Source organism: Lutzomyia longipalpis, chromosome 2 (genome assembly GCF_024334085.1).
Source record: "Lutzomyia longipalpis isolate SR_M1_2022 chromosome 2, ASM2433408v1".
NCBI lineage: Eukaryota > Metazoa > Arthropoda > Insecta > Diptera > Psychodidae > Lutzomyia > Lutzomyia longipalpis.
Window position 1 is genome coordinate 18,725,337 of NC_074708.1, and position 21,922 is coordinate 18,747,258.

The 21,922-nt window shown below is 36.8% G+C and overlaps 5 protein-coding genes across 5 annotated transcripts; 1 reads left to right on the plus strand and 4 right to left on the minus strand.

The window, feature by feature from the left end:
• Nucleotides 1-173: 173 nt before the first annotated feature.
• Nucleotides 174-16,044, plus strand: LOC129789244 (zinc finger protein 600-like). Its single transcript, XM_055825894.1, has 11 exons — nucleotides 174-357; nucleotides 560-751; nucleotides 821-974; nucleotides 1,037-1,815; nucleotides 1,899-2,086; nucleotides 2,160-2,182; nucleotides 11,713-11,948; nucleotides 12,193-12,384; nucleotides 12,447-13,397; nucleotides 15,234-15,421; nucleotides 15,494-16,044. The coding sequence occupies exons 1-11, from the start codon at nucleotides 226-228 to the stop codon at nucleotides 15,657-15,659; spliced, it is 3,201 nt and encodes a 1,066-aa protein (XP_055681869.1). The 5' UTR covers nucleotides 174-225; the 3' UTR covers nucleotides 15,660-16,044.
• Nucleotides 5,800-8,653, minus strand: LOC129789387 (zinc finger protein 510-like). The gene is made up of 5 exons (XM_055826184.1): nucleotides 8,423-8,653; nucleotides 7,185-7,376; nucleotides 6,963-7,113; nucleotides 6,122-6,903; nucleotides 5,800-6,052 (listed from the first exon to the last, which is right to left on the minus strand). The coding sequence occupies exons 1-5, from the start codon at nucleotides 8,549-8,551 to the stop codon at nucleotides 5,867-5,869; spliced, it is 1,440 nt and encodes a 479-aa protein (XP_055682159.1). The 5' UTR covers nucleotides 8,552-8,653; the 3' UTR covers nucleotides 5,800-5,866.
• LOC129789380 (zinc finger protein 391-like) lies at nucleotides 9,662-11,688 on the minus strand. Its single transcript, XM_055826173.1, has 5 exons — nucleotides 11,458-11,688; nucleotides 10,991-11,182; nucleotides 10,787-10,928; nucleotides 9,949-10,724; nucleotides 9,662-9,886 (listed from the first exon to the last, which is right to left on the minus strand). The coding sequence occupies exons 1-5, from the start codon at nucleotides 11,584-11,586 to the stop codon at nucleotides 9,698-9,700; spliced, it is 1,428 nt and encodes a 475-aa protein (XP_055682148.1). The 5' UTR covers nucleotides 11,587-11,688; the 3' UTR covers nucleotides 9,662-9,697.
• Nucleotides 16,045-16,458: 414 nt separating the features above from the next.
• Nucleotides 16,459-20,818, minus strand: LOC129789345 (uncharacterized). The gene is made up of 3 exons (XM_055826121.1): nucleotides 20,540-20,818; nucleotides 18,596-19,585; nucleotides 16,459-17,841 (listed from the first exon to the last, which is right to left on the minus strand). Exons 2-3 carry the CDS (start codon nucleotides 19,062-19,064, stop codon nucleotides 16,478-16,480), a joined length of 1,833 nt encoding a protein of 610 aa, XP_055682096.1. The 5' UTR covers nucleotides 19,065-19,585; nucleotides 20,540-20,818; the 3' UTR covers nucleotides 16,459-16,477.
• A 143-nt stretch (nucleotides 20,819-20,961) lies between these two features.
• LOC129789245 (uncharacterized) lies at nucleotides 20,962-21,404 on the minus strand. Its single transcript, XM_055825895.1, has 2 exons — nucleotides 21,174-21,404; nucleotides 20,962-21,090 (listed from the first exon to the last, which is right to left on the minus strand). Exons 1-2 carry the CDS (start codon nucleotides 21,402-21,404, stop codon nucleotides 20,962-20,964), a joined length of 360 nt encoding a protein of 119 aa, XP_055681870.1.
• Nucleotides 21,405-21,922: the final 518 nt, after the last annotated feature.

Here is a 21,922-nt window from a genome sequence, read left to right on the forward strand (position 1 = left end):
AATTTGAAAAAAAGAAAGATCCAAAGACTTATACTTTGTTCTTAAAATTAAAATTAATTCAATACACATTGCTCTAAATATTTTTTTACGCGTAAAAAAATGAAGGTTTAGAAACCTCTCAAATGTTTTATTTTGTGTATGTGAAACATGTCAACTAACTTTAATTTATTATTACAATATTAATGTGTCAGGCAGAGTTCTTAAGTTTTATTTACTCCATGAAAAATGCTTGAAAATTCGCTTAACTGGTGTAGATTGTGTGCTAAAAGAGAATCAGAAAATGCAGAAGAAAAAACCTATAAAGTGGAATCAATCACAGATCACCTGGAAATTGTTAACAAATATTTTATGATTTCGGTACTTGAATCTATTTGTTTTTCATTTCACTTTTTTTTTATTTAAATATGATTAGGATTGAGTTTAAAGATTAAATCTAGTTTGAAATATTAACAAGATAAATAAAAAGAAATCAGCATAGTATAAAAATTAGATGTAGTTCGTGAGAAACCTTTTAAATGCGTAAGGATTTCATACTAATCAACATTTTTTTTTATCTCAGCTTCTTCCTTACCATGAACTTCAATTATTAATTTGTGAAGACTGTTCGAACTTTTTGGCAAAAGTTGATGGCTACAGGAATGTCTGCACGAAAGTTGACCAAATGTACAATGAATTGTTCATCAGCAAAAATTTTTCAAATGAAAATCTTCAAGCCATTCGCCTCAAGTTTGGAGTCGATAATGAAGATATTGTAAGAAAATCATTTTTTAGAATAATTTTAATTTCATGAGAAAATTTAAAACAACTATGATTTTTGTAGAAATTTATTGCTCATCAATCGCCAGAAGAAGTTGAAAGCAATGTTGTTTCTGTAAAGGCTGGAGATCCTTTGGAAGATGATATTGATTATGATGATACGGTTGTTGTGAAAGAAGAAGAATCAGAAGGAAGACGTGAAACAATCCCAAGGAGACGTAAGATATTTTGAACTTATTTCACTATTTAAATTATTTCAACTTAAAAAAAACACATTCAGGTGGTCGACAAAGAAGATCAACACGTTTACAATTACCGCGTTCCACAAAGAAGGGAGATAAATTGAAAAGATTAAAGATAGAAAAGCTAGATGAAGAAGAATCTGAGGAAGAGAGTAAGGAATCTCCTGCCTATGAACCCAATCAATCAGATGACGATACATCAGCTCCTAAAAAGCGCCAAAAAGCACTCGTTTCGGAGAAAAAGGAGCATTTCTGTGAGATTTGCAATAAAAAATTCTGCCGTTCAAATGTGCTCAAAGATCACATAATTGCGCAACATCGGAAGGAAGAACTACCTTTTGTGTGTTCTATTTGTTCAAAGCGCTTCCTCACAGCATACAAATTGAAACTTCACGAAGATACGCATCGTCCTGATGATGAGCGACGTATCTATCCGTGTTCATACTGTGGGAAAAAATTTGCCAAAACCGTGCAAGTTCAGGCACACATCAATGCCGTTCACATACGCAACAAGCCCTACATTTGTGAGGAATGTGGTAAAGGTTTTGGCACGAAGGGTGCTCTAGTTGAGCACCAAATCAGCCACACGGAGGATCGCCCGTTTCAGTGTTCGTTCTGCCCAAAGAAATTCAAGAATCGCATTCAAGTGAAGAATCACGAGGAGATCCACAAAGATCCCGTCTACTCGTGTCCACACTGTGACCAAAAGTTCAGAACTAGGCTCATCCTGCGAATGCACATGGTTGTACACTCAGACGTGAAACAGTACAAATGCAACTACTGCGGTAATGAGTACAAACGCGCCAAAACTCTCAAAGTAAGGGAATTTTGTAGGTCTCACAAACGATTGTTTCTTTTTTATTTATTTTATTTAATCATTTTTCATTTTATGGAAAACAGAACCATTTAATTTTGCACACGGGCTTACGTCCCTATTCGTGTCCTTTCTGTGATAAAACCTTCTCGAATGGTTCAAATTGTCGTAGTCACAAGAAAAAGGCACATCCTGTGGAATTGGCCGCATTGGAGGCATCGGGGCAGCAACAAACAAAAACGAGTACGCCAAAATTAGAGCATCTGCAGCCAAAGTAAGAACTATGATAAAGTTTAAAATACGTAACAAAGCACTAATTTTAATTATTTTCTCTTTTAGACAAACAGTTCCGATGCTTTAGCAGGTATTGGTAGAGAATACTTCATCAAAATGAAACTCAAATCATTCCCATATCGTCCAATTGAATGAAGATTTTCTTGAAAAAATTGTAAATATTTCATACATTTTTATTTATTCAAATATAGCGTCGAAAAGTAAATTAAGTATCAATGGTTTTTCCTTTTTCACGATCTTGTAAAATCTTCTTAAGAAACACTGTCATTTAAATTTTCGTTATTATTACTAAAACTGGCATTGACGATGTTACCGCCGCCCGGGAAAAATTAGTTGTGCCTTCTAGATGCACGGAAGCGCCACCGGAAAACCAGCGGTGGACACAAAAAAAGTGTTGTTGTTGGAAGGTTGGAAAGAAATTCATCATAATCATCACTATGGACACTTTTCCCAGCGCGCAACATCTAGGGCTATATGCGCAGGAAAGAAATTCAGTGTGAAAAGTTTTTGGAAGGAAAAAAAGTGAAATATTGTATTTATTAGTTATTGGTGGTGGAAATTTATTTTAAAAAGAGAGATATAGAAAGTGAATTATACCTTAAGCAAGAAGTGAATTAGGTGAAAAATTAGAAGGTGAATTGAAGGGAAGAAAAATTGTCACGTGAGTTGAGTATCCGAGAGCAAGATTCCACAACACTGACCGGGAAGGAAACCACACAAATATCCACCATCCGGAAGGCTTCAAGCCGAATTGGCTGTATGTATAACTAAAGTCAACATATTCCCCAGGTCAGTATAGACGACTATTAAAATGTTTTACGTTCGTAAGCAATCCAGTTCCAGGAGGAATTTGATTTTCCAAATGCGATTGTGTTCATATCACGATTGTTGCTCATTTAGCTAGCGACTCAGATGGACCAAAACGACTTTAACGCTGCCGCAAAAATTCCTACTCAATCAACGTTAAAGCCATATGCGATGCTTAAATGCTATTCTTGTAGGTTAACCCAAGGTTTCCAGGAAGTACTCATGATAGTGCTATTTGGAGGGTATCTGCAGTTAGGGAAAATCTTAAAAATTCTTTCAACTCTGGCGAAAATTACTTCCTCATTGGAGATGCAGGTTACCCACTTGAGCTGTTTTTATTCACACCTTATCCTGAGCCTCAATCAGGGGCAGAACTGAAGTACAACAAATTACACAAAAAGGCTCGGAATACCGTGGAGCGTGCATTTGGTGTGCTAAAAACCAAATTCCGTTGTTGTCTTAAACACAGAGTGCTATACTATCACCCTACTACTGCCGCCAAAATTATCAATTCATGTTTCACATTGTATAATTGCCTAAAAATTCATGGAATTGATATGGATGATGTTGAACCAATTTTTGAGGAAATAACTCCAGAAGAAACCCCAACATTAATCCCAGAAAACGAATATTATCGTACAGAGCGGTTCTTAACAGGAACAATTATTCATTCTCGTTGTTGTAATGAGTTAAAATAGAATATGTTAATTACTGTAATCTGTATTCCATTAAAAAATCCAAGAAGAGCCTTCAGATATATAGTTGCGTGATTTTCTAACTCAATTTTAAGCCTTTTTGTAAATGTTCCATTATTACAGATTTTAGTAGTAGTTTATTAAAATTTTGAATGACAGTGGAGTGGATCATGGAACGATCTGCTCGAAAATTAGAAAAACACTTGAATGAAAAGAATTTTTTATAATTTATTTTTTAAGAAAATTACTTTAATTTTGTTTCCTTTGATTTTCCCTTCAAGACTTTCCTTGCACCCTTTGCTTCTTCCAGTGCCGTAAACTCCATTGGATGAGCTTTCTTTTTGTGATTTCTGCAGTTTGATCCATTTGTAAAGGTCATGCCGCAGTACTCGCATCCATATGGTCGTTCACCTGAATGCTGCGTTAGGTGATTCTTCAGGGCATTTGAGCGTTTATACTCATTAGGGCATAATTTGCATTTGTACTTCTTCACGTCCGAATGTATCACCATGTGCCCCCGGAGGCAGCTCTGCGTGTTGAATGTTGCCCCGCAATTTGGGCACTTGTACACACGGTCGCTGTGAATGTCCTCATGTTTCTTCAGTGTTAGCCGATTCTTGAATTTCTTCTGGCAGAAGCCACACTCAAAGGTACGATCCTGACTGTGACTCGTGTAGTGAGCCACAAGTCCACTCTTGTTGCGAAATGACTTGCCGCACTCCTCGCAGATGTATGTTTGTGTTTTTGTGTGCATAAAACGAATGTGTTTTCGCATATTTTCCATAATTCGGAATTTTTTCCCACAATACGGGCATGGATGGATGTACTTTCTATCCTCGGGCAAGTGGATTGTTTCGTGAAGTTTCAACCTTCTCTCCGTGATGAAGCTTCGGGAGCACTGAGAGCAGGAAAAGGGAAGACATTCATTGCGATGCTTCTCAAGGAAATGCGTATTCATTGAGTACCAACGACTGAATGGTTTTAGACAGACTTCACAAATGCAAGGCTTTTCCTTATCTCTTATCTTTTTCTTTGCTCGATTAATTTTGTCTTGCATCTCTTCTTCATTTTCTGCTTCATCCTTATCGTCTCCTTCGTTGATTAGATCACTTATAAGAGCTACACAGGATTCATTTTCAGACGTTTGTGCACTGTCTTTCAATTCTTCGTCTATGTAAATTAAGTCAAAGTTTGATAATTAATATTTAAAAGAATTAAACAAAAGACATTTTACTTATTACTTAATCTGGTGTACTCGTCAGGGGTAGGATCGTGAGCATTTTTCAAAATGGCGAACTCTTGAGAGTCTTCTAAATTAAGAGGATCAATATTTTGTGGGGACGTGTTTGTTTCATCATTCGATTCTTCTTTACTTTGTGAACTTAAAAGTACTTCGCTGTATTTCTAATAAAGGAAAGAATTCATTTTTTAATTTGCTTCTCAGAATTTTGTTTTAGAACTTACAATTTCTTCGGCATCAATTCCATATTTAAAACGAATGGCGGGAAGATCAGTATTCGAAATGTCCTGAAGATTTCTTAATTCTCTATACATTTTATCTGTTTTTATGCATTGAGATTTAAAATTTTGTAATCTGCCTACAAAACTGGAACACTCCTCACAGGATAATAACTGGACACCATCGAAAGGTAGAAGCTAAATGGTTTGAAGATAAAAATACGTATTAACAATGCTGAAGGATATAATCTTAAAGTTAAAGCTCTTCCAAAAATGATTTAAAATCATAAAAAGTTCTTACCGAAAGCATTAAACATTTGTTAATGATTTCTAATTGATCCTCAATTGATTCCTTTTTATTAATTTTATCCTGCTTGAGATAATCTTCTTTTCCGCAAAATCTGCACCACTTTTGCCAAGATCTGAGCATAATTTCCTCAGTAATTGTAAAATCTAATCCAGGTACTTCTTTGAACGACCCTGCTTTTTGACAACTGAGAAAGGTTTTACATTTAATACATGCGAGGCGTAATTTAATACAAGCTTAGGCAATTTATTACGCCGACCAGCACTAGGTTTTTTTTTGAGTTTTCTTTAGACGAAAGGAGTTTTAAGAAAAATCGGAACATGCGTAATTTTGTAGAGAATCAGAAAAAAGAATATTAAATCGCTGAAAAACCATCTCATGGATCATCTGAAAAAGACCAACAAAGATTTGTCCAAAAATGCAAAAAACGTAACAGAATCAATTTATTTACTTAACATATAATTCAAGTCTTGTTTAGAGATAAAAATTAAATTTATTGCAGATTTTCACGTTTAACGTCATCCTTTTCACGTCCTTGCTGTAGGGACGCTTCAAGGGCTGCCAATTCGAGGGGATGTTCCTTTTTCTTGTGATTTCGACAATTTGAATTATTTGCAAAGGTTTTATCGCAAAAGGGACACTCAAATGGACGCTGACCCGTGTGAAGAATTAAATGGTCCTTAAAAGTGAGAAAAAAAATCGTTTTTAAAATAAAAGAAAAAAAAGCAAATTACAAAGCAGATCTTACCTTGAGAGCAGTTGATCGTTTATATTCATTGCCGCAGTAGTTGCATTTATATTTCTTAACGTCCGAATGGACAACCATGTGGGAGAGGAGGCTAGCCTTTGTCTTGCACTTAAATCCACAAATGTGGCAATCAAAAGTCGTGTCTGCGTGGGTTTCTTCGTGCCTTTTGAGGGTTTTCTTCATTTTGTACGTCTTCGGACATAGGGAACATTTGTAGGATCTCTCATCCGTGTGCGTAACATGATGCTCCTTCAGGGCACCTTCCGTCTTGAATGACTTTCCGCACTCTTCGCAAATAAAGGTTTTCTCTTTTGTATGAATTGACGATACGTGCGTCTGCATGTTACCTTTTGTTGCGAATTTTTTCTCACAGAAAGGACAATTGAAGATTCTCCTCTCATCTTCGGGCAGGTGAATGGATTCGTGGAGACGCAGCTTAACTTTGGTGGGGAAACGCTTGGAGCAAGTTGAGCAGACGAAGGCCATTTCATCAGGACGATGCTCCTGCAGAATGTGATCTCGTAGCCAATCTGGACGGGCGTACTTTTTCGGGCATGTTGTGCAGAGATATATTTTGTCTTTGTAGACTTTTTTGCGTCTCCTTTTTGGTCGTCCCTCTTCAACTGGTTCACTTGAATTATTTCCTTGATCATAGTCAGAAGCATCATCGCCTTGATCTGTCTTTACTTTAATTTCTCTGCTTCTGTCCTCATTGTCAGTCTCTCTTTTAACTTTCCCATAAGGTGGGGTAGACGAAGCCATAAGTCTCTTTAGTCTTCCACCTGAATTAATAAAATATTTTTAAAGACAATTTTAAAAATTAAATCTAAAAGTTCTTTACGTTCTCGAGTCAATGGAGGATCCTCAGATTCAAGGGCTTCCTGCTTCACTTCAATAGATTCTTCCATCTCAAGTGGATCCGGAGATGGATCCACTGTATCATCTAACATCGATGAATCTTCGTTTTGATCTCTTTGCGCTGGACGATATTTCTATGTTAAAATTTTAAATTAAACAAAAATAAAGAATTTTTTAAAGTAAGTTTGTAGTCTTCGTAACTTACAATTTCTTCCCTATCAACGCCAAATTTGACACGGATGGATTGAAAATCAACATTTGATGCCATTTTGTGTGCCATCAATTCTCTGAACATTTTCTCAGCTTTCAAGCAACGATCACTGAATCCTTTGAGTTTCCCAACGAAGCTGCAACAATCCCCGCACATGGAGGTTAGGCTTCCGTCGAAAGGCAAGAGCTTCAAAAATTAATTTTAAAAAATCAAACTTTTTTAAAATGTTTTTTCTTAATTATAAGCTTTAATCTACAGCTTTTTATTGAATTTTTTTCAATCCATGTTTTTTTAATCAAAGAATTCAGAAATATTTTAAAAGAAAGTTTTTAAATCGCTAAATTCCTGCAAATGGTTGGTTTCTCAGATGCAGAAACCTATCGATTGTTTTGCTTTATCTGATAGAATATTGAGTAATTTTAAGGGGGGTCTCTTGTGAGAGCTGGTGAAATTAAATATTTTTATTTTTCTTGGGGTTTTTCTTAAACTTGGTTTTTCAATATTGGTTACATTTGAAGCCTAATTATTGAAGAGTAAGAAAATCACTTTCCGCCATCTTAGATGCGACGCCATCTTGAGATTTTCCACAAAACACAAAGGTAGGTTTTTCTCAGGATCTACTGGATGGATTTTGATGGGGTAAAAAGCAAATGAAAAAGGAAATACCAATGCAGATTTTGATGTAGCGGAATTTTGAATTTCCTCTCTGGGGCTGAGAAAAGTGGAAAAATGTGACTTTTTTCTGATATTTTTGACGTTTTTCCACTTTTCTCAGCTCCAGAAAGGAAATTCAAAATTCTGCTACATCAAAATCTGCACGGGTATGTCCTCTTTCATTTGCTTTTTACCCCATCAAAATCCATCCAGTAGATCCTGAGAAAAACCTACCTTTGTGTTTTAGGGCAGTTCTGCGGAAAAGTCGGAAAATCACAAGATGGCGTCGCACCTAAGATGGCGAAAAGTGATTTTCTTACACTTCAATAATTACGCTTCAAATGTAACCTACATCGGAAAACCATGTTTAAGAAAAACCCCGAAATTTACATCATTAAAAATTATGTAAATTCTAACAATTTTCCCAAGAGACCCCCCTTAATTCACTTTGGTTCATATTTATATGAAAAATTCTTAATTAATTACTTTAAAATAATAAAATAAAGAATATGCTAACATATGTGAAGATATTGTAAAAATAATTGTATTAGCCAATAATTCTATTCACTAAATCTTACCGAAATCATAAAATGTTTGTTGATGATTTCCATTTGATTAGAAATTGAATCAATTTTATAAACTGAATCAATATCCTCTGAATCATTTTTTCCACAAAATCTGCACCAATTCTGCCAATTTAGTTCCATTTTCACATAAAAATTTAATTAAATTTCATTAAAGGACATAAAGCACAATTTTCACAATTCACAATATTTTGACATTCTCTTGTTGTTACTGTTGAAATGTTTATTCGTACCTCTATAGCTATTTTAATGTTGAAAAGCTTACCGTCTGCGATCTTTTTGATTTTTTTTACTGAAGCCAAAGGACGCGACTTATTCACCATTGAAGTTTTTAATTTCATTTCCTCAAAATGATTGAAACAAGTAGGTATAGAAACTTCGAAATACATTTTATAAACACTCTAATTAGTTTTGATAAGTCAATTTCGTGTGTATTTTGCGGAAAGAAATACAAAAAATCAAGTTATCTCTTCTATTTTCTTCAGGCATCTTCAACTTCTTGATGATAATGTAGATGTAGATTGCAGTGGATAGAGTCCGGGTGTTGACAGCTAAGCTTTGTTGAGTTCTTCGTAATGATTATGTAGTAAAATATCTTTTATTCAGGGCAACATGCGTCGCTCCTGAGGGCAATGGCTTGCATTAACAAGAAAATGTCCACCCTTAATCGTTGTGTGGCATTATTGCAGGAACCTTTGATTTGGAAGGGGAGTATGTATTTTTTCAACTTCACAATGAAAATGAAAAAAGAACGTCCTGTAAATACTCCGCAAAGCACTGCTATAGTACACTTGCTTGGACAATTATTTGGCAGAAGCACTGATGCCTGAGAACTCCAACGTCATCAAGTACTGGTGGAATTACAAAACATTTAATGAGTTGAAGAGCATCCCCCTTCGATATTTAATCATTCCTGGTTCATCAGCACCAGCTGAACGTGCAAACCGCACTGCAGGAAATTTCATAATTTGATAAAAGATCCAGAATTTCCCCTGAAGTCAAGGGGTTAATCAGTTGTGTTTTCTCAACCGAAATTATGAACTTATTAAGTTTCCTCCATCTTAAGGTGGTAAATTTTGCCAAAAAGATCGCATTTGTCAAGAACCCTCACCGTCTGCAACAATAGCTCACAATAGCTCAATAAAATATACTAAATTTAGATGCCCTAGAAGATTATAAACCATACTCCTGTCAAAACATAGGAATATGATTCATAATCTTGGGGCGCGTCGATTTAATTGTTGATTTTTTTATTATGAAAAAAGATAATTAATCAGATTTCTCGATTTTTGTAACAACTTTTCCTTCTTTTCTCTCCTTTGTAGATGCCTCTAGGGCTGCAAGTTCATTGGGATGTTCCTTTTTCTTGTGGTTACGACAGTTGGAATTATTCGCAAATGTTTTATCGCAAAAAGGACATTCAAAAGGTCGCTGACCTGTATGAAGGATGAGATGATCCTGAAATTAAGATTTTTTTTTAGAATTAGAGAATTATTAATTTATAAAGTGAATTGAAGTACTTTTAGGGCAGTTGACCGCTTGTATTCGTTGCCACAGTAGGAGCATTTGTACTTCTTTACGTCTGAATGCACAAGCATATGTGTCATGAGTGTAGCTTTGGTTTTGCGCTTAACACCGCAAATAAGGCAGTCGTAGGTGACGTCTTTGTGTGTATCCTCGTGCCTCTTGAGTTTCGCCCGAGATTTGTAGGTTTTTGGGCAGGAGGAACACTGAAAAGCTCGATCGTTGCTGTGACTGACATGATGCTCCTTCAGGGCGCTCTTTGTCTTGAAGGCTTTTCCGCATTCTTCACAAACGAAAGGCTTCTCATTCGAGTGGATGAACGTTATGTGAGTCTGCATGATGCCTTTCGTGCCGAACTTCTTATCGCAGTACGGGCATTGAAAAGTTCGTCGTTTATCCTCAGGCAGGTGAATTGATTCGTGGAGGCGTAATTTTATTTGTGTGGGAAAACGTTTGGAACAAGTTGAGCAGGAATGAGTCATTTCTTCTGGTTTATGCTCCTGCAGGATGTGATCCCGCAACCAGTGAGGTCTTGCATAAGTCTTCGTGCACATTGTACATGAATATTTCTTCTCTTTGTACCGTATTCTCTTTTTCTTTCTCGCATTTCCATCTTCATTTGCCTCGTTTTCGTCTTCAGGTTCATATTCCGAAGCTTCCTCGCCTTTTTCTGATTTTTCATCAACATCAGGGCATTTACCGTTGCTCTGATTTTCATTTTTAATTTTTATCTGCTTTACATGAGCTTTCGCGACTTTCCTTTGACGACCACCTAGAAGAGAATTAGCAATTATTCTAACAGCTAGGCTTAAGGTTATTAAGTAAAAACCATACTTCTACGCGTTGTTACTGTTTCCTGCTTCACCTCAATCGATTCCTCAACTTCATCACTATCGAGTGGATCTGGAAATGATTCAGAAGCTTCTACTGGTTCTTTTACTGAACATTCTGCGGCGTTTGGCTGTTGCAAATATCTCTGGAATTAATATTTTAGTTTTTTTTATTAAGAATTTAATTTTTTTTTACCAATTCACTTACAATTTCTTCCTTTTCAATCCCAAATTTGATCCGAAGTAATCGAAGATCGAGATTTTGGGCAGTTTTGTTTGTCATAAGATCCCTGAACATTTTCTCAGTCTTCAAGCAACGTTCATTGAATCCCTTTAGTTTGGCTAAGAAACCACAGCAATCCCCACACATTGATGTGAGACTCCCATCGAAAGGAAGCATCTGAGAAGTCGTTAAGAATATTAAGAATTTTATAAATTTTAAGAAAAAATAACCAAATGCCGGTAAAAAATTACTGTTGCTAGGTTTCAGTTATTAGAGTTCAAAAAGACAATTGAAATGTTTCTATAGATCAGGGTTTCGTAGAATTGCATCTTTCCTTTCAATATAAGTAAACATTCCTTTTAATTATAGACAAGGCTAGTAAAATAACATTGCAATAAATTATAAAAAAGATGTAGAAAAAAGCAGAAAATATGTTAGAAAATAAATTTTACCGAGATCATGAAATGTTTGTTGACGAGTTCCATTTGATCAGCAACTGAATCGATTTTGTAGATTGTATCCGTGTCCGTTGAATCATCCTTTGCACAGAACCTACACCACCTTTGCCACTCTTGCTGCATTTTTAATCAAATTATTTTATTTACAAACAAAAACTCCAATAAAAGCGATAACAGCGGACGTAACCACGATGACACTTTGACAATTGCAGTGCTTCAAAGTTTGTACTATTGATTGGTTTCGATGAGCGCCAATTTATGCGATTCCCTCCAATTGCGCCAAACCTTTCAATGTAGAGCGAGTTGTCAAAAATTTCTGTTTTACTTGTTTATATTGCAACAAATTGTTAAAAATAATGCTAGGAAATTGGCAAAATTGGTGTCGTTTGTGTGCAAAAAGTGACTCTTCGGAGGGGGATGCTGTGTACAAAATGGAATCGATCAGTGATCAGCTGGAAATAGTCAATAAATACTTTATGATTTCGGTGAGAGTTTGTTTGGCTTCTTTAGCCACTAATTCGATAAAATAATCAGTTTATCTTACATTTTGTGACTGTTTTGTGTTTTTGATTTCATTATCTTATTAAAAACTAATTAGATTTGTCAGAGAATTTAAAGGATTATGCAAAAGAGTCGTTTGTTTATGTTTTTTCTGTCATCTTCCCGGAGAATCCCTCCAAATGTTCCCGGATCTTTAGCATCTTCTCTGAAGATTATCCTTTTTTGCAGCTCTTACCTTTTGACGGGAGCCTATCATCCATGTGTGGGGAATGCTGTGGTTTCCTGACAAAACTTGAGACCTTTGGGGAGAGGTGTATGCGATCTGAGAAAATGTTCAGTGAATTAATGCTGAACAAGGAGATTTCAGCAGTAGATCTACAATCCATCCGGTATAGATACGGCGTAGATGACGATGAGATTGTGAGTCCTGGCCTAGTCCGAAGAGTTTTATAGTCTTACTAAGATTTTGCTTTCTTTTGCAGAAATTCAGCGCACTCGTTCCACAACTTCAAATCTCACAGAATGATAATGTTTCCACGGAATGTCCTATCCTCGTTGATCAGTGCACTGACACATTAGACCTTGAGGTTGTGTCTGAAAGATCGATAGTTGTAAAGCAAGAAGTGCCCGATGCGGTAGCCGCCGTGGCTACAAAGAAACGTGGAAGGCCTAGAAAAACGGTCCGGACGCAGAATTCGCGGCGTGTGAGGGTGAAGGAGGAAGCAAATGAGTTCAATGACGAAGGTGAAGAGTGCCCGATTGTGCCTGACAATGGAGAGGAGATTTCTGACTGTGTTCCCGATGACGAGGATGTTGTGCCTCAGAAGCGCCGAAAAGGTGCAAAAGGAACCAAGGAGGGGGACCATGCATGCGATATCTGCTCAAAGCGCTACAGTCGACGGTATTTGCTGGAGGAGCACGTGCGGGAGAAGCATTGCAAGCTTGAGATGCCGTTTGTGTGCTCAAAATGCCCAAAACGCTTCTCATCGGAGAAGAAAGTCAAAGTCCACGAAGCAATCCACCTACCTGAGGCTGAGAAGCTAATCCATCCGTGCCCGTACTGCGACAAGAAGTTCAGCAAGACTGTCAATGTACAGGCTCACGTACGTGCCATTCACATTGGCGATCGGCCGTTCATTTGTGAGGAGTGCGGCAAGTCTTTTGGCACAAAGGGCGGCCTCAAGGAGCACCAAATCACCCACAGCGATGAGAGGCCCTTTCAGTGTGCCTACTGCCCCAAAAAGTTCAAAAATCTACCGCGGCTGAAGACGCACGAGGACATTCACAATGACACAATGTACGTCTGCCCCCATTGCGGTATCCAACTCAACACGAAGCGCACCCTCAAGATGCACATGGTGGTGCATTCGGACTTTAAAAAGTACAAATGCCAGTACTGCGGAAACGAGTACAAACGCTCCAAGGCTCTCAAAGTAAGTTTTTTTTTTTTCATTTTCTTTTTAATTTTCGTTGATTTTATTTATTATTTAATGTAGGACTAATGACTAATATAAATGGGTTAGCTTAGTTCTTGTCCAGTGCTACAAAATTTAAAATCAAATGACGTCTAATACAGAGACTATCAAAATATATGTCCCTTTTACAAGAATATTAAAAAAAAAAAAATTTAGCTTTGAAAAAATGTTTTATTCGGTTTTTTAGATTTTAGAAAAACAACAAAAAATCCCTTTTTATGTTCGATAAAGGACTTTATTCGTTTGAGTATTGGGAAAATCTCATTTGAAAAAACAATCACGATATACATAAACTCCATAAATTTATAGAGATTAAAAAAAAAGAAATCTTTAAACAAACTTTCTATTTTCCTGGGGTTGTCTAGGAAAATCGGAAATATTAGATAGAAATCTAAACAATGACGTCACAATTTTGATTTTTATATTATCTTGCCGTTTCCCAGCTTTTTAGTGGCAAATGGAAAGTCTTTTGCGATTTTTAAGTTTTATTCTCTGATTACCAGATTATGCAAAAACGAATAAACTCCTTTGTGTACTCAATTATTTTCCTAAAATTTTGTATATTTTGCCTGATTTATTCGATTTAAGACGATGATGGTGTCTTTTTTGTGAAAAGGAAGCGCTATTTTCCGTCACAAGATTCAATTTTAGATTGGTTAGTTCAATAAACAGAGAAAATTGCTTTATCCTTGAGCATTCTCTGTAGCACTTTGATGGTTATTCCCTTCACTTTGCATATTAATTGATTTTCATGCTCAATATATCTTCGTGTTTCTGAATTATCACTCAATGACTATCCTTTTGGTCAATTTAACCCCTCACCTCGTTCCTTTCTTCCGAGGATATAATTGAATTTCATCAACAGCTCCAAAAGTCTGTTCTGCTGGAGTATAGAGCATAAAAGAGGAAATTGAATGTATTTTTGAATACAATGAATTCAGAAAATGCTACACCGAAAAAAAAAATTGCTAGAGGTTTAGAGAATCGTTGTTTACTGGGGCTCGTCGCTAAAGTAGTAGATTTGATTCCCCAATATAGAGACACATGAGCCACTAAATCCGATTGTCACAATGTCATAATTCGGGTTTTTCTGTCATTTTGCTTATTCTTTGTTATGTTTAGGTTATAAACAATAAACTTTCTTGCGATTATTGCAGTTTTTAGTCAAATACGAGTGGTTAAATCAGTTTTTGTGCTAATTCATTGCTATCAAACAACCACAGATATAGTGACTTTGTGTACCCATTCTAGAGACACACAGTCCACTGGGGCTACTCTCTGAGTGAGAGTAAAAATTTCTCTAATTCTGGTGATTTTTTCTTTCGGTGTACAAAAGGAATTTTTTTTATTTTGTAAACAAATTAAAAAAACAATCATTATATAAATTAATGATTCTTATCATTTTTTCATTTTATTTTATGTTTTATTTACTAAATATGACACGATGCAATTCATTTATTATTATATTATTTTGTGTGATTGTTGAATTTGTATAATTCAGTGATGATAAGAGATGCTAATCAGGATTATCGGATTTTTAAATTTAAATTTTAAAATGCAATTGTTGGTGTTGATGCCATTTAATTTAATTTTAATTGATTCGTTGAAAAAATATATTTGTGACAACCAATTAATTATGATTTTTCGTGGATATTTTATCTATTGCATTAAAAATTTATCAATATGCACAAAAATTATTCAAATTAAATGCAAAATGAATTATTTATCAGCAATGCTTCTCTTAATGTTAAAAATTTGGTTTTCGGTTTGTTTGTTTTTTTGCCACACCTTCAGAATCATCTAATATTGCACACCGGCCTGAGACCGTATGTGTGCCCATTTTGTGATAAAACCTTTGCCAATGGATCTAATTGTCGGAGTCACAAGAAGAAAGCACATCCAGCTGAATTGGCAGCCCTTGAAGCTTCTGGGGAGCAACCAAGGGCAGCAAATATTCCAAAGTTAGAGCATCTACAGCCTAAGTAAGTAGCAGCACTAAAGGCTAAAGCTTTTCAAAGGAATTATATGCTAAAATATGTTTAAATTTAATTCAGGAATGCATTACCGTCGTCTGCTGTTGCTCTTGAACCAGCCACCGTTGAGATCTTACAGGCACCAGCTACAATAGAATTCGCAGTAAATAATGCCGTGACAACAGTTTACCCTCCACAAGTTGGACAAACAGCCTCAGAAATGGCTCAACTGAGGCACAATGAGTGAATGAATAGATGTTTAAAATGTGATGCCCAGTGGAAAAGTCAGTAAGTGCTTAATGGAGAAATCAAAATGTGATTTGGCCATTTTTTGAAAATTGTCACTGTTCAAGAAAATGGAACAATTACGAGAAATGATTCAAAAATTCGATAATTTCTTCTGAAATTACCCTTAAGAATTGGATTTGACTGGAAATTTTTGAGAAAATTAAAAATTATCCAGTTTTGGACCAATTTACTTTAAGCGAAAAGTACACTACCAACTAAAGAATGAATTACAGCATGAATATTTTGATCATTCTTGTAAAGTGACACCATCACAAGGAGTGATAATTCCCTTCATTTTCATCCGGAAAGTTAAGATAATAAAAATGTGTAAATAGTAAAGAAAAGTTTTGTATTTTTTTTAATTGTTTTTGAACCCTGGAGCTTTATTCTCTAAGAGTGAAAAACTCTCGTGATAAACTCCCGAAGGCTTTTTGCGGGGAAAAAGTGAGGAAAACTTCACGTAAGCGTGTCATCTAATAAAAATAATGCATCCGTGATAAACTCCCATAAGATTTTTCCGGTTTTCACTCTTAGAAAATTCATGCCCTGAAGAACAGTCCTAATCTGGAAATCGTAATTCCTCTATGATCTGTTTGGCTAGATTCTGATATAAAACGCAACTTTTCTCTACAATTTTTCTGTCCACGAAATATTTCTGATAAAACTTGTTGAAAAATCGTATAAAAATGTTGCATTGCGTATCAGAATGTAGGCAAAATCTCAAAATCGAAAGAAAACATTTTTAAAAAGTCGTTACAAAGCCTAGAAATTGACATTTTATTGCAAATATTTCTGGGCAAAGTCCTCAATTTGTGACATTACAAAAACAGTCATTTTATCCACTTTCCTTACGGTTTCTCGATGTGGATCTGCATTGCGTTTACGTCTAGCTTGGTAGTGTTCGGGGATTTCAACTTTGTGCCTGGCAATTGATCGTATAATCAGCGCAGCGACGTAAAAAGTGAACCACACGGTAAAATACAGCGGAATGTACCAGAGTTTTCGTCCAAGGTAGTAGTAGCTGTACTTTTTCACTCTAGGTTCTGGTGGTGGTTCTTCCGTTGTTGTTGTTGTCGGTTCATCGTGGTGATAGTGGAAGTCATGATCATGATGTGGATCGTGATCGTAGATTAGTTCTGGGTGGGCGTCAACACCGTAGAGGCCGTTGTATTTGTAGGCATCGGGAAAGGGAGCTGGGGCTCCTGCCATGGCATCATCTCCCATGGACATTCCTCCCTGATCCATGGCATCCATTTGAGAATCAGAAGAATCTGACTGATCCATTGGAGCAGGAGCAGGAGGAGCTGGAGTTGCGGGACCTGGAGCACTGTACATATCTGGATTCCATCCAGGTGGTGGATGATCGTAAATTACTTCACCGTGGTAGTGATCGTGATCGTGATCATGATCATGGAAATGGTCGTCATGGTATAGATCGTGAAAGTGATCGTGATCGTGATCATGATCGTGGTCATGTTCGTGACTAGAGTCTTGGTCCGGAGGTGCCGTTTGAACATCCATGCCACCACTATCGTCTCCATTGCTTTCATTCGAATCAGGGGCAGGGGCTGGAGCAGGAGCAGGAGCGGGATTACTCATAGGAAGGTACATCGGGTTAACGGGTCCAGGGTATTTGAAATTACTATCAGAGTCTGCAGGTCCAGCAGCAGGGGGCAAGTAACTCGATACAGGGGAAATTGATTTCATTGGTACATCTGGTGGTGGAAGGTAAGGAGAATTTACGTTCGGAGGGAAGGAGTACAAGTCCTTATCTGTAGGAGGAATGTATGAATTTTGTGGAGGTGCTGGCATTGGAGCTGGAGCAGGAGGGGCAGCAGTTGGAGGTGGAGTAGGTGCTGGTATGTAAACAGGTGCTGGAGGAGCTGGTGGTGCTGGTGGTGCTGGTGGTGCGGGTGCTGGTGCAGGAGCCATGAAAGTTGGTGCTGAAGGAAAATTAGGAGCCGCTGGAAACGCTACTGGAGCTGGAGCTGGAGCAGAAGCAGGTACTTGTGGTCGAGGGAAAGACGACACAGGTTTTGGGTAGCTGTACCCATTTTGTTGCTGCTTCTTCTTTTGCTTTGCCTTGTAGATACCCGCAGAATAGGCTTCAGCAGGGGAAAATCTATCCATAGCAACGGGACCTGTTTCAGGAAATACTTTGTATGTAACTCAATTGTGGACAGAAGCTTACAACTAATAACACATAATTAGTCTGTAACTTCCAACGTGCCTATTTGTTAGCGATAATTCTAACTGAGAAGTGTTAATTGATCTAAATCATTTATTATTATTACTTTGTAATCGTTCATTCTACTGATGAGATTTTTTAGGAATTAAGATGACTATGTTAATTAAGAAAGGTTTTATACACAAAATGTATTTATGATGAGATAAGTTTAGAATTAGTAAAATTTAGGTTCTTCAAATGTAAACTGATATCTGTTTAAAAATATTTTCAACATTGTCTCACTATCCTTAATGCAAGATTTAAAATCGAATCCACTTTTACTTTCTGTCCATGTCCAAATTCCTAGATCTTAAGATGATATTTAAACTAATTATTTTCATTGTTCTTGATCAAAAATTAAATGATTAAGGAAATTATTTGAATTTGAAAGGAATTCATCAAAATATTCAAGACTAATATTTTTTTAGTATACTTGTTTATATAAACATCGCACAAGAAAAAAAAATACAAATAAGATGTTTTTCTAAGAAAATCCATTTTGAACTTTTTTTTAGCGAAAGACGTGAATTATATTTTTTCCCAATTTTTTCAATGAGCTTTCGTATTTTTCACTGTTGGGAAAAATTACTTTTGGGAGCGCTTGCAAATGGACGCCTCTCGCTGTGGGGTGCCGGATGGCGTCTGGACAGTGAAAAATGCATTCTTACCTTGTGCCCCGATCCGTCTTGAGTGATTTGCGGGCCACTGCTGTGCTGGTCGGTGGTTTGAGGGTGTATAGACGGGATAGACAATTTGGGGTTGTTTCCTAGCTACCGGTAGCCCCCTGTAGTTGCTGGGTGCTCTAATTGGGGTGAGTCGCTGAATGGGTTGACGCGATTGGGTCCTCCGCTGAGCAGCGGAAGAGATAAACGGAAGCCTGAATGGTCTTGAGTTCACTGCTCGTCCTGTCTCTGTCTCTTGGGTGGTCGTGGGGGGTGGGTTGGTTGTGGTGGTGCTCGGGGTTGGGGGTTCTGGCATGAGGAGCTTCGACACAGAGACACCCTCATCGGGACGATGGTCTTCACTTGTTGTGTTACTTGATATATTCCCATTTGTTGCCACACGTGAGTACGCAGTGGTTGATTGAACTTTCACCCACAAAAGCACAATGAGGATTATCACGAGAGTCTTAGTCATGTCGGTACGCGACGCGTGTTATGCGAAGAAGTCACAGGGCAAGATGTGCTAGGAGGCTCAGTGCCATTGATACTGATCCGCGATTGTGTGTCTTATCGTTGGAGATTGAGAATGAGACTGGTGTGTCTACCACCATCTCGACCCCACTCTTGGACACCACGCGCATTCTGGGGCCATCATCACGATCCTCAAACTGGCTTACGGTAAACGATACCACAGGAACTGGGTCACACCTCTGACCCCATTCTCGAATCGTTCGACAGATTAACACCCCAAAATGCGCTAATTTGCTCTCTTGCACCTCCACAAGAATTGAATGTAGAACATCTCTTCAACTTTCTGCCATGAAATTGGATGAATGACTTGAGAACTTTATCGGCATCAGTTTGTTCAATAGAATATCAATTTCTCAATCCCATAACCCACAACAATCTTCTTCATCTTCTATTACTTATGAATATAAAAAGTTCTTTGGTGTTTTTCTATTGATCTGAATCTGGTGGATTGAGAGGATCTGCAACCTAAAAGGGAAATTCGAGTACTTTATGAATTAAGGGAACCTGGTATTACAATATTTAATGCTTTCTAATAAAAATATTTTGATTTTTATTTTAACCCTTTCAGGTCCACTGGGTCGCTGACTCAATGGCTTGATTTTGAAAATGTTTCATTTTGTATAGGGGAACGTGGCCCAATTCCGACCTCCAAAGGTCCACGCAGAATGAGAAAAATGGTATAAAATAAAAAGCAATATTCTTAAATTTGGTATCATTTTAAAGCCCATTTAATTCTCTTTTTACTCCCATAACTTTCTACATTTAAATTTTTATCAATTTTATGTAATAGAGGATTGAAAAAGGTCAAAGAAGGTCGGAATTGGGTTACGTTCCCCTAGCTATTTTTAAATATTGAGTCCAAATTATTTTTTAGTTCAATCGTAGTTCTCAAAGTGTTAAAATAAATTAACAAATATTTTACATTGAGATGGAAAATATTGTAATTAATCATAATATCTAATGATTTTCTATTTTTCTATGAGAAATCTCAATCATTTACGTAAAAATAATAAGTACATGCGCATTTCTTCACGATAATTTGTTTATCTCATTGCTTAAAGCTTATGCGCTGGTTTAGGCATTTCTTTTGAAAAATGACCCCAAAAATTTCCCAGCTTTTCATTTTTTTTTTTAAATTATTCTTCAGTTTCCTTTATTAGTCAGAAAAGTTGTAGCACATGTCTGGCATTCATTAATGCAATCATTAATATTAAAACACATAAAGTTATAAAAATTCAAATTTTTGATTAAGAATCATATTAATCGATTTTTTTTAACCACGAAAAAGTTTTTCCACAAAATTAAAATTCTTTTTATTTATTATTGTTTTCTTAATAATAATAATTTTCTATTTACGTATAGAACATAAATCACAATCACTATAGCTCATTACAAATTCTCTTTACTTTGTGAACTTACCTTGTGAAGGGAAACGGATCGATATGTGAGGCCGAGGAGGTAAAATGATAGAAAAATCATAAACCATTGAGGGACTACTCGTAGGGGTCGGATAAACACTGCAAAATAATTGTAGTAGCTAGTACTTCGGGAAACTTTTGCCACGCTTTTTTCATTGGATGGCGCCATTTCAATGAGACAGGGGTAGAATGTGAGGATCACGAGGGAAAGCACAAAAATCAAGCGCGAATCCATAGTAAGGAATTTTGACGAATCACTGAGACACTATGAGAGAGTTCTTCGAATTTGTGGACATTCTGACTGGGGCCAATGCCTTCCACTGTTGAATGGGAAAATTCAGCTAACAAAGTGGGGAGGTCCGTGTTAATTGAGTGAAGAGAAAGACTGGGATTCATAATTTTTTTTACTAATTAACTTTATCTCTAATGCTTCCCGCTATTGACAAGGAACTTTTGGTGGAATCTCTCAATTTGATCCATCACAGACACTCTCAGAGCTTCAATGTTGCGTTTTGCACGTTTCGCTGGGTCCCAGTGCAGCGGAATTTCCACCTGAATGCGAAAGTAAAATAAATGGTATGGGGCGTGAGAATACATAGTTAGTGGGAGATAAATAAAATTAAAAGTAACTTTACTTTGTGCCTTGCAATGGACTGCACAATGAGCCAGAAGACGTAGAAAGCCCAGTAGACGACGAAGAAAAGGGGGATGTAGTACAACTTCCGGCTGATGTAGTAGTAACTGTACTTCTTGACGCGTCCCTCAATGTCCGTGCTGGTCCCCACTTCAGGTACGGATCTTGCGGTCACGATCAAGGGGAGAATTAGCAGGAGAAGAAGGCAGCACTGGTGGGATGTTGCAATCATCTCGTGGAATTGCCATGAAACTGCCATCGAAATCTCACTGCCCCATCCAACTTGGAAGTTGTCAACCCAATATAACTGGATCTGCTTGATTGATCCGAACCATTTTTGCTTATTCTCGCAATTAACACTTTGACTCCTGAGCAAGATGAAATGACGCTAATGAGAAGCCATATGACATCCGTCTTCATTTGGTCATTTGATTAAAAATCTAGCTCAAAAAACAGGTCAAGAATTCTTCGTACCATCTTCCTTTGGACAATTTATCTTCTCTCACTTTAACTCATTGCATTTTTTATAAAGAGTAAGAGAGCAATTATTGAAGATGCTCTACCCATTTCAAGACAATAAATCCCAGTTCAACATTTTCCAAAAAAAAAAATGCCGTATTTCACTCCAAAACCTGGGATAATAATTTAGGCCAGTATTATACTTTAGCAAAGAAATAAAAGAAAATACAGCCCAAGACGTGCAGGAGAAATATGTTTGGTGCAATAAATTGTATCAGAAGCAATTGTAGG

What these genes read in the sequence shown, in the direction of transcription:
- LOC129789345 (XM_055826121.1), bottom strand. Translation starts at nt 19,064, where the DNA reads ATGACTAAGACTCTCGTGATAATCCTCATTGTGCTTTTGTGGGTGAAA. An exon ending in AAGACGGATCGGGGCACAAG is followed by an intron (nt 17,842 to 18,595) that starts GTAAGAATGCAT and finishes TTCCTGAAACAG; the next exon opens with GTCCCGTTGCTATGGATAGA.
- LOC129789387 (XM_055826184.1), bottom strand. Translation starts at nt 8,551, where the DNA reads ATGGAACTAAATTGGCAGAATTGGTGCAGATTTTGTGGAAAAAATGAT. An exon ending in GCGTTGATAGGGAAGAAATT is followed by an intron (nt 7,114 to 7,184) that starts GTAAGTTACGAA and finishes ATTTTAACATAG; the next exon opens with AAATATCGTCCAGCGCAAAG. An exon ending in TCCTCCATTGACTCGAGAAC is followed by an intron (nt 6,904 to 6,962) that starts GTAAAGAACTTT and finishes TTATTAATTCAG; the next exon opens with GTGGAAGACTAAAGAGACTT.
- LOC129789245 (XM_055825895.1), bottom strand. Translation starts at nt 21,404, where the DNA reads ATGATTGCAACATCCCACCAGTGCTGCCTTCTTCTCCTGCTAATTCTC. An exon ending in AGTCCATTGCAAGGCACAAA is followed by an intron (nt 21,091 to 21,173) that starts GTAAAGTTACTT and finishes TTTCGCATTCAG; the next exon opens with GTGGAAATTCCGCTGCACTG.
- LOC129789244 (XM_055825894.1), top strand. Translation starts at nt 226, where the DNA reads ATGCTTGAAAATTCGCTTAACTGGTGTAGATTGTGTGCTAAAAGAGAA. An exon ending in AACGCGCCAAAACTCTCAAA is followed by an intron (nt 1,816 to 1,898) that starts GTAAGGGAATTT and finishes TATGGAAAACAG; the next exon opens with AACCATTTAATTTTGCACAC. An exon ending in AACGCTCCAAGGCTCTCAAA is followed by an intron (nt 13,398 to 15,233) that starts GTAAGTTTTTTT and finishes CCACACCTTCAG; the next exon opens with AATCATCTAATATTGCACAC.
- LOC129789380 (XM_055826173.1), bottom strand. Translation starts at nt 11,586, where the DNA reads ATGCAGCAAGAGTGGCAAAGGTGGTGTAGGTTCTGTGCAAAGGATGAT. An exon ending in ACAAACATTTCATGATCTCG is followed by an intron (nt 11,183 to 11,457) that starts GTAAAATTTATT and finishes ACGACTTCTCAG; the next exon opens with ATGCTTCCTTTCGATGGGAG. An exon ending in AACAGTAACAACGCGTAGAA is followed by an intron (nt 10,725 to 10,786) that starts GTATGGTTTTTA and finishes ATTCTCTTCTAG; the next exon opens with GTGGTCGTCAAAGGAAAGTC.